Below are 12,940 nucleotides of genomic sequence, written 5' to 3'. Positions count from 1 at the left end.
GGCACAAAACTGCCATTCCAGAAAAACAATGTGGCATATTATGAATATTTCTGAAAGAGGAGGCAACAAAAGTGAGTGCACCCCTGCTATTGTCTGCACAAGAAGTAAGTCAAGCATGGTAAAACAGCTTCCATTTTCATCATTTTCTGCATATTTAAGTCAAAGAGTGTTAAAGGTACAAATATGCACCAAACAATACACACAATGTCCATAGAGCTGCAACCTCCCTGGTATGTTAAAATGAAGAAGTGGACTCAATGCAGTAATTGTCTATCTGCTTACTGAATAAATAATTGCATTGGAAATACTGTACCAATCACCATTGAGAAAGCAGCATGGCTTCTCATGGTAAATAGCTCTCGAAAGATGTCAAAGATCGAATCGTTGCCCCATATCAAGATGGCCAAGGATACAAGAAGATCAGTGCTTCTTTGAAAGTAAGCCCCAACGCCATGGCCAAGGTCATCCAGAGGTTCTCCAAGAAGCGTACAACAATGGGTTGCGCTCGCCAGGGCAGACCGGCAAGGATGCCTGCACGTACTGTTCACCAAGTTCAGAATCTAGTCCTCCAAGACAGACGACAAAGTGCTGCCAAGATTGCTGAAGAGATTTCCACAGCTTCTGGCCAGTCTGTTAGTGCACAAACCATACGTCGCACACTCGATCGTATTGAGTTGCATGGGTGTCATCTAAGGCGTAAGACTCTCCTGAAGCAGAGCCACAAGAAAGCTCGCAAACAGTTTGCGGAAGCACATCAATCCAAGTCCCTGGACGACTGGCAAGATGTCCTCTGGTCTGATGAAACGAAGATCAAATTTGTTTGGATCTGATAGGGTGCAGCGTGTCTGGCGGCGACCTGGGGAACAGTACCAAGACAAGTGCGTTATCCTGACTGTCAAGCATGGTGGTGGTAGTGTCATGGTTTGGGGATGCATGAGTGCTGCCGGTACTGGAGAGCTCAAGTTCATCGAGGGAAACATGGATTCTATGATGTACTGTGACATCCTGAAGGAGAAAATGTTACCCTCCCTGCGAAAACTTGGTCGAGGAGCTGTATTTCAGCACGAAAACCCTCGGAAGCACCGTTCCAAGCAGACAACTGCCTTTCTGAAGAAGTTGAAGGTCAATGTGTTGGAGTGGCCAAGCATGTCATCTGATCTAAACCAAATAGAGCACATGTGGGGCATCCGGAAATGTAAGGTTGAGGGACGAAAGGTGTCCAACATCACGCAACTTCAAGAAGTCATTGCAGAGAAGTGAAACAGGATCCCAGCAAAGACATGTGGAACACTGGGCAACTCCATACCGAGTAGAATAGCTGCTGTGTTCAAAAACAATGGTGGACATACAAAATACTGAAAACAATAACGCTTCAATGTGAGAAAGTACATAGGGTGTACTCACTTTTGTTGCCCCCCTACCCCCCCCCCTTTCACAGATATGCCCGATATGCCCAGTATTCCACATTGTTTCCACAGAATAAATGTTTTGGGCCTGTACATGTATGACAGAATGTCTACTCTATCATTTCTTTGAGTCTTGTGTTTATAATACATCGAAGTAACAAGTTACAACAAAATATGTACATTTTTGTAAAGGGTGTACTCACTTTTGTGAGATACTGTATGTATGTATGTATGCATGCATGTATAACATTACATTACATTACAAGTAAAGACTTGCAGTTGGGAGTATAATAAACGGATTCCATGATAGATTCTCCAACTATGATTGAACAAATAATGACAAGAGTTTTGAACAACATGTGCAATGCACAATGCATCTGTTAACCTTTCTCAAGAGTGTAGAGTGATGATGGTTCGGCATGCAGATTTGCTGTGTATAAATAATAAAATGACCGTTTTTACAGCCATTTTTCCCTGCTGTGCAGGGGTTAGGCTTTTTCTTGAGGCAATGTTTTTTTTTATGGCCGGATGCCCTTCCTGACGCCAACCCTGGTCGCCTCTTACGACACACAGGGATATGGTATACCTATTCTAACCGGGGCATACACCGGGACCAGTACACTGGTACTCACTTTGCCGACCTCAGATGGATGACAGGCTGAGTCAACCCACTGGTGTTAATTCAGCAGCCAACGGGGCTTGAACTCAGGACCCTGGGATCCCAAGCTGCCACCCTAACCACTAAGTCAACACCAGGCTTAGATTTGCTGTGTATATTATATATATATATATATATATATATATATATATATATATATATATATATATATATATATATATATATATATATATATTTTATACATATATTGTGGGATTCCAAACGATTTGTCTGATTTCCATGTGCAGCGTGATTGCCTGGTCGCTATACGTGACCCCACAAATCCAATCCTGAAATTTAGATTTGCAGATAAGATAAAGGCTCCGGCATGGTTATTCTGAATAAGAGTGACTACGTTGAGAAAATGGCTTTGATTTTGAACGATGTTTCCAAGTTCCAACACCTGGGAAATACAACTGAACATGACCACACATCTCGTTTAGAGAAACAAATGGCGAAAAGACTATTGGAACTCTGCAAACGAGGAGACCTCTCTAAGGAGATTTATGACACAATTAGACCTGTCGGTTCGCAAAGACCTAGGATGTATGGTGTGCCTAGCAAGGGTAACTAGATGGTATTCCTAGAATACTTACCTCGTCTTGAGAAGCACTTGGTGTGAGCCGAGAGTTGGGGGGGGGTGGGGGTAGGAGTTGGGGTAACTGCCCCCGGGCCCAAACCTAATCAGGGCCTGTAATTATTCCTTCAATTTTTTGTTTCATCTAATGATTGTTTGTGGTGATAAAACACTGGGGCAACTTTATTTTGTGTCTCCCAAGCCACTCAGGGAGATTCTCTGGCATGCCATTGCCATGGACAGTGACACCCTCCCTTGTAAAATAAACTACTGTAAGAATAAATTACATAATTACAATCACGGTAATGCCGTAAATTAACACAGGAATGTTGGCCACACCCCATCTAGATTAAGTGTGTTAAACAAATCTGCATGTATGAATAAGTGAATAACACCCCAATTTCCCTTCAACATGGCATGTGTTTCCGACGACGAAAATATGGAAACCTCCATATACTGAAGGTTGTTAAAAAACAAAATTTTAAGGGGGCCCGGATGGTTGAAGGGTGCCCCACACTTAGTATGGCTCCTGAGCTCATTGTGGCTCTCGGCGGCCCTGGGTTCAAGCCAACTCTTTTGGTGGCAAATTTGTAATTGCATCCATCGACACTTCCTGAGGTGAATGTGTACAAATTGTACTTTGAAAATTTTCAATGTACGCTCAACCTGCACTACATCAAATGGTCATGTCACATGTGGTAAAGTTTCAATTTCCCCCAGTGAACGTTTTTTTATGTACGCTCTCAAGAAAGTGCAGACACGTACGTACATACGTTCTACGTACACGACCGATTGTTTAACCCTGCTTTTCACTTCATGAGCACGAGTTAATGAATTCAATCAGGGTGAAATAAATTCTGGGTGGACATGGTGTGCAGAGTGGACATGGTAGAAAATGATCAAGACATACTTTCAGCAATTTAAATTGCTAACAAATTCGTTGGTGAGACAGAGTAGGAGAGAAAGTCGTCATGGTACAAGGAAAATACAGAATACAGTATTCAGTATTCCATTGTAAAAGACATTCTCCTCATGAATCCGATTTATTAAATTAGAAGACTGAGCATTTGACAATGCAAAGCATAGCCAGAGTATAAAGATTGCAGTAGACCTGAGAATGAACAATCTATGTTAAACTAGATCTGTGTCAGGACTCACACACTCACCAATTATAATATAGCAATGGGTGGAGCTAATAAACTGACAAATTTAATCAGATGATAATGTGACGGGCCTCAAGGCGTGGAATTTTTGTTATTTTTACTGTAGCGATACACATTCCATTATCACGAGCCCATGACCATTCTGACCTTTGACACCGTTTTAAGGTGTCCTCACTCGTGTCAGTTATAGTCGCTTCCTTGTTGAAATACACCATCAACAGGACTGCAGTTATGCTTATAATAGCAACAAAGCAGTTGAAACAAACAAAACTCCCAAGGATGGCAGAACTTGCTCAAAATGCCTCGGAAGCACTAAAATGCTCTCCAGGCCAATGCGTGATGGTGTCATCACTTTGATATGTTGTTGTTGTTCGTCTTTCGGCTGCTCCCGTTAGGGGTCGCCACAGCGGATCGTCCATTATGATCCGCATACTGATTTGGCATAGGTTTTACGCCGGATGCCCTTCCTGACGCACACCTGGTCACCTCTTACGACACAGGGATAAGGATTGGGTTTCGCCATGATTCCGGGCTGCCCTACACCCTCTCATAGCGCGGCCCAGTGCAGAGCCCCCGTCCTCAAGCGATCCTCCAACCTAAGCCTCCGAGTAGCTGGATTACAGGCACACGCCACTACGCCCAGTGGTGTCATCACTTTGATATAAAAGGTTAAAAAAAAAAAGTTACCAAGTTAGTATACTGCGGTAACATAAACATGTGCATATGTTCACTGTAAATATAGAAGGCTGATAAATCATCCATATGTCACCATTCTTTCAAGGACACGTTCACAGATGAAGAACATTCATGCACAGACAGTGTCTTTCACCCACATGATCATGATGAGTGCACTTAGCCTTTGATGTTGCTTGTTCAGGCAATTTCTACCCACCGAAATGGCCTGACGTGCATGAGGTAACGGCAGTAAAGGCCGCCTTATTCTCCCCACACGACGTAATACCCCACATGCTCAATAACTCTAGCCGGGGATAGACAGGGTGGACTACAAGGTACGCACACCCGCCTCTGAGCTATCCTCGGTCCGAATCTCGGCCCAGATATAAAATCACTTCCTGGTGTCTCGTCTCAATGCGTGTGCAGTTTGTGGACATTAAAGGTCGCGCGGTGTCCTTCGCAAAGAGTAGACGAGCCATCTCCGGCACCCGAAACAAATCATATAATTACCTGCAGGGGGTGTTGTTGCGCCCTTAGCCAATGATGCTACTCGCTACCTTGTGCTGCACATGGAAGAAGAAGAATTAATCTAGTTGGCTTCCAGGGACCATTCTCAAATCACTCGACATGTCCCGGTAGATAGAGGTCAAATCGCATCCTAGTCTTGATATTCCTCATCAACTTCAAAAACTGGCATCACAGTGGCGAGAATCCACATGGTTGGCTAAACAATTTTTTGCAGATCATGTGACCTGTCTACCATACATAAATTGCTCCAAGACATTCACATCTGCTGTCATGTGTAATTGGAAAAGCACCTCATGTCCATTCATATCCTTGCTGCAGTGAGCCAATGTAGCTCATCCGGTCCTTCAAAGGTTGGGATGTTATAGGTATGTTGTTAAATTTAAAGTATGGATTTTCTTACATTTGGCACCAAAAAAAATGGTTTCATCCACAACAGTTGAGATGCTTCTGCCCAAAGCAGGGTATTTCTCTGACACATTCATGAGTTGGTCCACAAAAACCACACGTACCTGTCTCGTTGCAGCGCTAATTACGAATTGCTTTATCACACAGATTCAAAGGGCAAGATTGTTTTGATGACAGGCATGTGATTGCAAGTTTCTCTATTTGTTGCCTTTGCTGCTCTTGACTCATCTCAACGGTATGTTTTGCTGTGAGCACAAGGGCTCGACAAACATCTACGGCTTTCTTCAAACAAAGGTCAGAATCACACAGCAACATCTCTTGGACCTTGCTTGATATGAGAAACTCTTATCATTGAGTCCTCAGTAAAACTGCACTCTCTGCACTGCTTATGCTCTGAAAAGCCGTCACATATTTTTCACTAAAGCGTTCCGTTTCAAGCATTCCCCAGATGTCCTTTGTCCCATATTCTCAACAATTTGGCTTATTTCAGTCGTGATGGCAATAACTACGACACAGCTGGCCTGTACATACACTGTGACCATAACATGCTGTACAAGCAATCTCAAGCATATTTAATTACTTAAAACCTCATCGCTTACTTAAATATAATTAAAACCTCATAGCTTCAGGGGACTTTGTACTTATCCAGGAGGAGTGCTGCCCCTTCACCCCTACGACACCCTCCTTAGTTGTTGCCTTCAGGGGCGTCCCATATTTATTATTTATTTTCTATGAGACCTGGTCACCCTGGTTCGAGGTCAACAACAGTTTCAAAAGATACTGCAAGCGGCACCTTAACGCTTCAGAAATTTTATTCTGCAGAGGATTGCAAAGTGCTTAAATTATTTTGCACAACCTCCGGGTCATTATTCAATAGCCTGACCTATGGGTCATTCTAATATGCCTCAGTGGCACTGAAAACCTGCTGAGGCAATCATAGTCTTCAATTATTAATCTTCGTCTCAACACACTATCCGTGCGTACAATCCCAATCGATGCCCCCACCATATTGAGATACACCACTAACAAAAGTGTGGTTGTTTGCAGGAGCACCAAAGTAGTATAAGTAAACAAAACTTGCTCAAAATGGTTCGCTGGCCCAAAAAAACACTCTCGTGTTCCCGTCGATGCAAAATATACAAAAACAAAACAAAGAACACTCAGTATCCTTTTTTGCAGTGCATACACCTATCAAATACTCATGGGAATACATCCACAAACTAGAAGGGCACTCGGTAGAGCGCACACCTCCACCATGTCATGCCTGATCCACGAGAACACATCGGCCCATTACATTTTTGAAATATCATGCTATACAGTACGATATCGTTTTTGGCCCTTTCTCTCAATGGTGAAGAATCACTTTTAAAAAAATTAAATAATTCTCATATCCAGATCCAGAATTGGACCTTCACAAAAATCGAATCAATTCATCCTTGCCACACACCTAACCAGTCCACCAAGTTTCGTCCAAATTCGTCCACAACTTTTTGGGATATCGTGCTATATATCGGTTTAGCACTATCTCTCAATGGTGAAGAATCACATTAAATAAAATAAATAAAATTCTCATATCCAGATCCAGATCCGGATCTTCACCACAATCTAATGAGTTTGTCTTTGTCACACACAATTTGTCCTTGTCACACACCCAACCTGCCCACAAAATTTCATCCGGATCCGTCGACAACTTTTTGAGACATCCTGCACACAAACAAACAAAAACAGACAAAGAAAGGCAGAACGGGGTGAAAACACAACGTCCTTCACCTTCGGTGGCGGAGGTAATAATCGACATTTTCACCATCGTACAGAGAGTGTGGAGGGAGGGTGGGGAAGGAGGGGGACACAACACTCGCAGATGATTTCAAATGAATTTTGAAAACGTCGATTTTAAACCTGCAACTGCAAAAAAACAAGAAGAAACAAACAAAACACCTAGAACAACAAGATGAAGACAAATGAAGTAGGACATCTTGTGTCCAGGGTACAAGAGATTACTGACACCGGATATTGTGCTGAGCCTACAGCTTGATCTAAATCGCCAAACACATATTATACCGAAATGGAACGGCTCGCTTTGCAGCCGGCCAGTGCTCGTGGTACCCAGTATAAGCTTTCACAAGTGTGCATGTATACTCGTTGCTTCGTGTACAGAGAGCACGATGAGTGCGTGCACTTTTGACCCTCGAGTTGGCAGTGCGTTCAATCGGTCCATGAAACTACGTCACGGCTGCTTCGCTATCGCACGCAGATAAAGGCTCTTCGTGGACACCAGCGGACCCTGCCCCAAATGCAGATACCAAAATTCCTCGATTGCTGACGGTCTTCGTCACATCCTGCAAGGTCATGGTGGAAAGCATGACAAGAAATCAGAGATCTCACACAGTCATCCTGTATGTGCGATACCTGACACCAGCTGTTAAAACACCCGGATCAGAAGAGCCATCAACTCAAGGAAGGACTTTCAATGTGTCAAGCAGGTTTCTTTGACCAAATATCAGACGTGACATCAAAATACATCATTTGTGGGAAATTGTTGCTTTAATAATAAGTCTGCCTGACAATAGTGGTGGAGTTCAATTGACAAAGGTTTGAAATTTGAAAACTTTTTCAATAAAATGGTCCATTCCGACTGAGTGCAGTTTTTTTTTTTCTTCTGTTGACTTGAAAACTACCAAGTCGTTTGGTGGTGGAGGCTTGAAACGCGCTACTCTAAGTCCTACCATAAAAATGTTGATAATTTTGGATGGCTCTTTCCACCACCACTACTTATTTAACGGCCCCAATTATACCCACTTTCTTGTGTGATATGAATGGCAAGGCACGCTTTTTGTCCAAATCTTCCACGAACTTGCTGGCCAGGTCTGACATTCGACTGAAAGCGATTTTTTTTGGAAGGAATTCTTCATTAGCTTCAGGGTGCCGGCGATAACTCTCCGACTCCACCTAAACGAGACTGTGGAATGTAACACGAGCAGACGGGACACCCAGTTTAACGTCGGACCAAGAAAGGGCGCACCTCACGATGCAGTGCCCCAGTCTGCGAAGCACCAGTGCGGCAGTTTACAGAGCGGTCGTGAATCGAACGCAGACCCGACGGCACAAAGGAAAGTGAGCTTACCTCTGCGTCATCCTCTCGGGGACACCTGTAAGCCGAAGTAGTACAAAGGAGAATCCGAATCGGATTTGCTAGCTGGGGTAACAAGACATGTGGACCAACCTGCACGGACCAACCACCCGCAGCTTCATCCTTCAATAAGTACCTGTCCAGGTGTCTGAGAGGGTTCTGCTCCCAAACTCGTGCACTCCGACGTTTCTTCGACCTTGCGCAGCTTGATCCGCACCACTTGACCCTCGTTGAGCAGGATCTCGTGGTTTCGTTTAACAACACGATCTCGAACTAGGTACAAACACCAGAGACCACACACAGGATTAACCTCACCTGCAAATCAATAAGACTCCATCCCCGCACCTTGTAGGGGGGGGGGGGTTGAGAGGTTGGGGGGAGGGGTGGGGTGGGGGTGGGGGGTGATGTTTTTATTGAAAAATAAAGTTTCTCTCGTGCCTTGTACCCGTTTAGAATGATATAAAGTACATTATCCGACCAATCCGCAACAAGTAGGTCACTCGTATTACCTTCTTCGCTTTGAAATATCACGACAAATCTCCCGCGTCCATCATCGGGAATCTTCACTTCGCAATCACCACCTCCGGATTTCCTTTGTATGGTGAAGTAGTTCTTCAGTTTGTCGATTGTTTTCTTGTATTCCGCTGTTGGGATATCCTCCAAAAACTCCCCGAAGGCAGCAACGTCTTTGTAGTCCATCGCCGAGCCCACGACCCACGACCCTCAAAATGCTCCTTAATGTTCCGGCTATAAAACCGGCAGAAACTCGGCTCGAGCCAACGCCGTGTGCTTCCTGTTCGTGACGTGCGTGCTGTGCTGTGCTGTGCTGTCATTTCTTGGAATCTGCGTGGTGTGTCATTTGTTCGATGTACACGTGACTACTCAAGTTCCGTCAATCGTGGGTGTGGTACCTCCCCAAGAGGCGTAAGCTTTGTTTTTATCTCTTCCGTTCCTGTTTCGCCGACAAATAGAAAGAAAAAAAAATCGCAAAGCTTTCAGACATTTCACAATCGACACCGTGTTTACGTTTTCTTCCTCAAATGTGAATGTACGGGGGACCTAATTTTTGCCTACTTCCGGTTAGCAACGGCCGCCGCCATTTTGGCGTGCTGAAAGCAACACCCTAGCAACAGGTTGAACGAAAGTACGGTGGTGTTGGACTGGACTTGGCGGTTCTGGCCAAGACACCACAAGAGTCGATATCAATCGCTCGATCAATGGAAAAAAATCATTTTCCTCACGAAAAATATTAATATGGAATAGGCAAAGCCGAGAAGCGAACGTAGAATTCTTCTTCCATATATCAAATTAAACAGTCTTTTTGCTATGAAAAAATAAATATTACGTCAACATTACCTTCACAACAACATCTACACCGCCGAGAACAGGATCTCATCTGCAAAAATAAATATTACCTCAACATTACCTTCACAACAACAACTACACCACCGAGAACAGGATCTCATCTGCAAAAATAAATATTACCTCAACATTACCTTCACAACAACAACTACACCACCGAGAACAGGATCTCATCTGCAAAAATAAATATTACCTCAACATTACCTTCACAACAACAACTACACCACCGAGAACAGGATCTCATCTGCAAAAATAAATATTACCTCAACATTACCTTCACAACAACAACTACACCACCGAGAACAGGATCTCATCTGCAAAAATAAATATTACCTCAACATTACCTTCACAACAACAACTACACCGCCGAGAACAGGATCTCATCTACAAAAATAAATATTACCTCAACATTACCTTCACAACAACAACTACACCGCCGAGAACAGGATCTCATCTGCAAAAATAAATATTACCTCAACATTACCTTCACAACAACAACTACACCACCGAGAACAGGATCTCATCTGCAAAAATAAATATTACTTCAACATTATACCTCGACGTTACCTTCACAACAACAACTACACCACCGAGAACAGGATCTCATCTGCAAAAATAAATATTACCTCAACATTACCTTCACAACAACAACTACACCGCCGAGAACAAGATCTCATCTGCAAAAATAAATATTACCTCAACATTACCTTCACAACAACAACTACACCGCCTAGAACAGGATCTCATCTGAAAAAAAAATCCTCAACATTACCTTCACAACGATAACTACACCGCCTAAAACAGGATCTCATCTAAAAAAAATATATTGTTGCGGATTCGCGCCCACCGGCGTGCGGACGGCCATGTAACTCGAATCGCGGCACGTCGCCCACCGGACGGACAATCCAGTCGTGACCCTCTCGGACTAACGCCGGGAACTAGTCACGGGTGGACCTTTCGGTCTCACCACGATCGTGCCAATCGGCCCCCACGTGGGATAGGGTTGCTCGCCAAATTCAACCTACCTAAGTACCCACACGGAGGGTAGACCGGGCGATCGCACCTCGCCGCAGGTCGACTTCGGACACGGGCCACTTTAAGCGACCCGTTCCGTACTATCGGGATAACCGAGCGGTGTTATTCGTCGGCCTCGACGGTTCGATTAATTATCGGGCGTTTTAGCCCACGACCAACCCTTTACGTGAAGCAAGATGGAGATTCAATGAAAGAAAAGACGAAGCGAAGCGGGAAAACAGTTCAACATAATTCACATTTATTTCGCGATGAACGGAAAGCACACATATACAATTACACCAAAAGCACATAGAAAAGGAGAAGAAACACAATATTACACAAAAAGCAAATATAAAAGAGAAACACAATGCAGAGCTATCCGACTACCGAGCACACGGCAACACTTATACAATTTTACTTCACAGACGGCGCCGACAACACAGATACCCAAAGCAAAAGAAAAAGAACCACCCTCCAGGATGAGGGGGGTAGGCGGGCCTGGGGCCGAGACCGTGTCGGGCCTACCCGTCTGATGATGAGACGCAAAGCGGCGGTGGTGCCTCAACTCCGCGGGCCTCGCGGACAGTGTCTGGTAGGGGGTGGGAAAGGGGCCCCCTTGTCGCACTATCTCAGCGCGGGGGGAAACAGGAGGGGGTTGTTGATGCTCGGGGGGAGGAGGATATCACCCTGTCTCGGGTCCCGCGACGAGCGTCTCCACCTCGACCTCGGTCGCGCCGCCGGCCTCTCCCTCCGCCGCTCCCCGACTCCGACGCGAGCACCCCCTCGATCGCCTTCGCCGCCGCCACCTCTCCACAGCTCCGTCCTCTTCTTCCCAGCTCCACCAACAACTCCCAACCGCGAACTCGAACTCCTGACTTCTCCCCTCCGAACTGAACTGTTTGGCGAGCGCGGCCGTTTATATCCCCCGTGGCCTCGCTCCCCCACCTTTGACCCTTTACCTCCGACCCTTCACCTCCAACTGGCTCCCCATTGGACCGAGGAAAAGTGGGCGTGAATGCTTTTTGATCCATGAATTTGCATATAGCGACCTCACTCCAACGCCCTGGAGGTGGGGCCAAATCGCCCCACGCTCTCCGATTGGACGGAACAGAAGTGGGCGTGAGTCGTTTTTGATCCGTTTTTCTCGGAAAGTCTGTGATGTTTCTGAACACGCTGCTCGGTGCGCGCCCTACACGAGTCCAGTATCGGTGCCCACAAGTGGCGCAAGAATGGTGGTGATGCGATGGTGGCGAGTTGTGACGGTAAAGGTCGTGGCTGTTGTTGTGAAGCGGCATTGTGGTTGGTGGTTGTTGTTGTGAAGCGGCGTTGTGGTTGGTGGTTGTTGTGAAGCGGCGTTGTGGTTGGTGGTTGTTGTGTGATGGCTGTTGAGACGTGGTTGGTGGTGGTAGTAATGGCGGCTGGTCCAAAATAAAGATAGTAAAGAAAAACGGCTATCTAAAAGGGTCGCAGCCCGCATGAATGACATTTATTCCCTCTAAACAACGGGTTTGGGCCTAACTACACATATACTTACAGAGATATCTCACCTAAGGGACCTGAATGGTGGTTTGTGAATTTCGTCAACCACAACAATATATTACCTCAACATTATACCTCGACGTTACCTTCACAACAACAACTACACCGCCTAGAACAGGATCTCATCTGAAAATTTTTTTTTTCCTCAACATTACCTTCACAACGACAACTACACCACCTAGAACAAGATCTCATCTAAAAAAAATAAATATTACCTCAACATTACCTTCACAACAACTACACTGCCTAGAGCAGGATCTCATTTAAAAAAATAAATACTAAAAGTGAACGTCGTATTCTTCTTACATTCGCTTCTGACTTTACCTACAACTTGTTCACAACTGTATACGCAATTTCCGGTGACTTCGGCCTGGATTCGGGATCAGCGATCAAATAACGTAAATCACGATTAAAAATTATTTTTTGATGATGCTGGAGATATCTTTATTAAAATCAGTGTAGGAAATATACACCATGTCTGAT

The 12,940-nt window shown here is 44.8% G+C and overlaps 1 protein-coding gene across 3 annotated transcripts in view; it reads right to left on the bottom strand.

The window, feature by feature from the left end:
• LOC147029821 (protein mono-ADP-ribosyltransferase PARP14-like) overlaps positions 1 to 9,419 on the bottom strand; it is a 156,333-nt gene extending 146,914 nt beyond the window's left edge. For 2 of the 3 annotated variants that reach the window (XM_085873178.1, XM_085873180.1), the window contains exons 1-2: positions 9,052 to 9,406; positions 8,679 to 8,815 (exon numbers count right to left, since the gene is read on the bottom strand). In XM_085873178.1, coding sequence (XP_085729304.1) covers positions 8,679 to 8,815; positions 9,052 to 9,241 — 327 coding nt within the window. In that variant the 5' untranslated portion in view covers positions 9,242 to 9,406. Of the gene's footprint in view, positions 1 to 8,678; positions 8,816 to 9,051 lie in introns of all 3 variants that reach the window. The other variant, XM_085873181.1, reaches the window with a different exon arrangement.
• Between the last annotated feature and the right edge of the window lie 3,521 nt (positions 9,420 to 12,940).

Source organism: Eptatretus burgeri, chromosome 3 (assembly GCF_056783735.1).
Source record: "Eptatretus burgeri isolate ZD-2024b chromosome 3, Ebu_testis_v1, whole genome shotgun sequence".
NCBI lineage: Eukaryota > Metazoa > Chordata > Myxini > Myxiniformes > Myxinidae > Eptatretus > Eptatretus burgeri.
The sequence above is the reverse complement of the archived record's forward strand: the minus strand, read 5'-3'. Positions and strand labels throughout refer to the sequence as shown.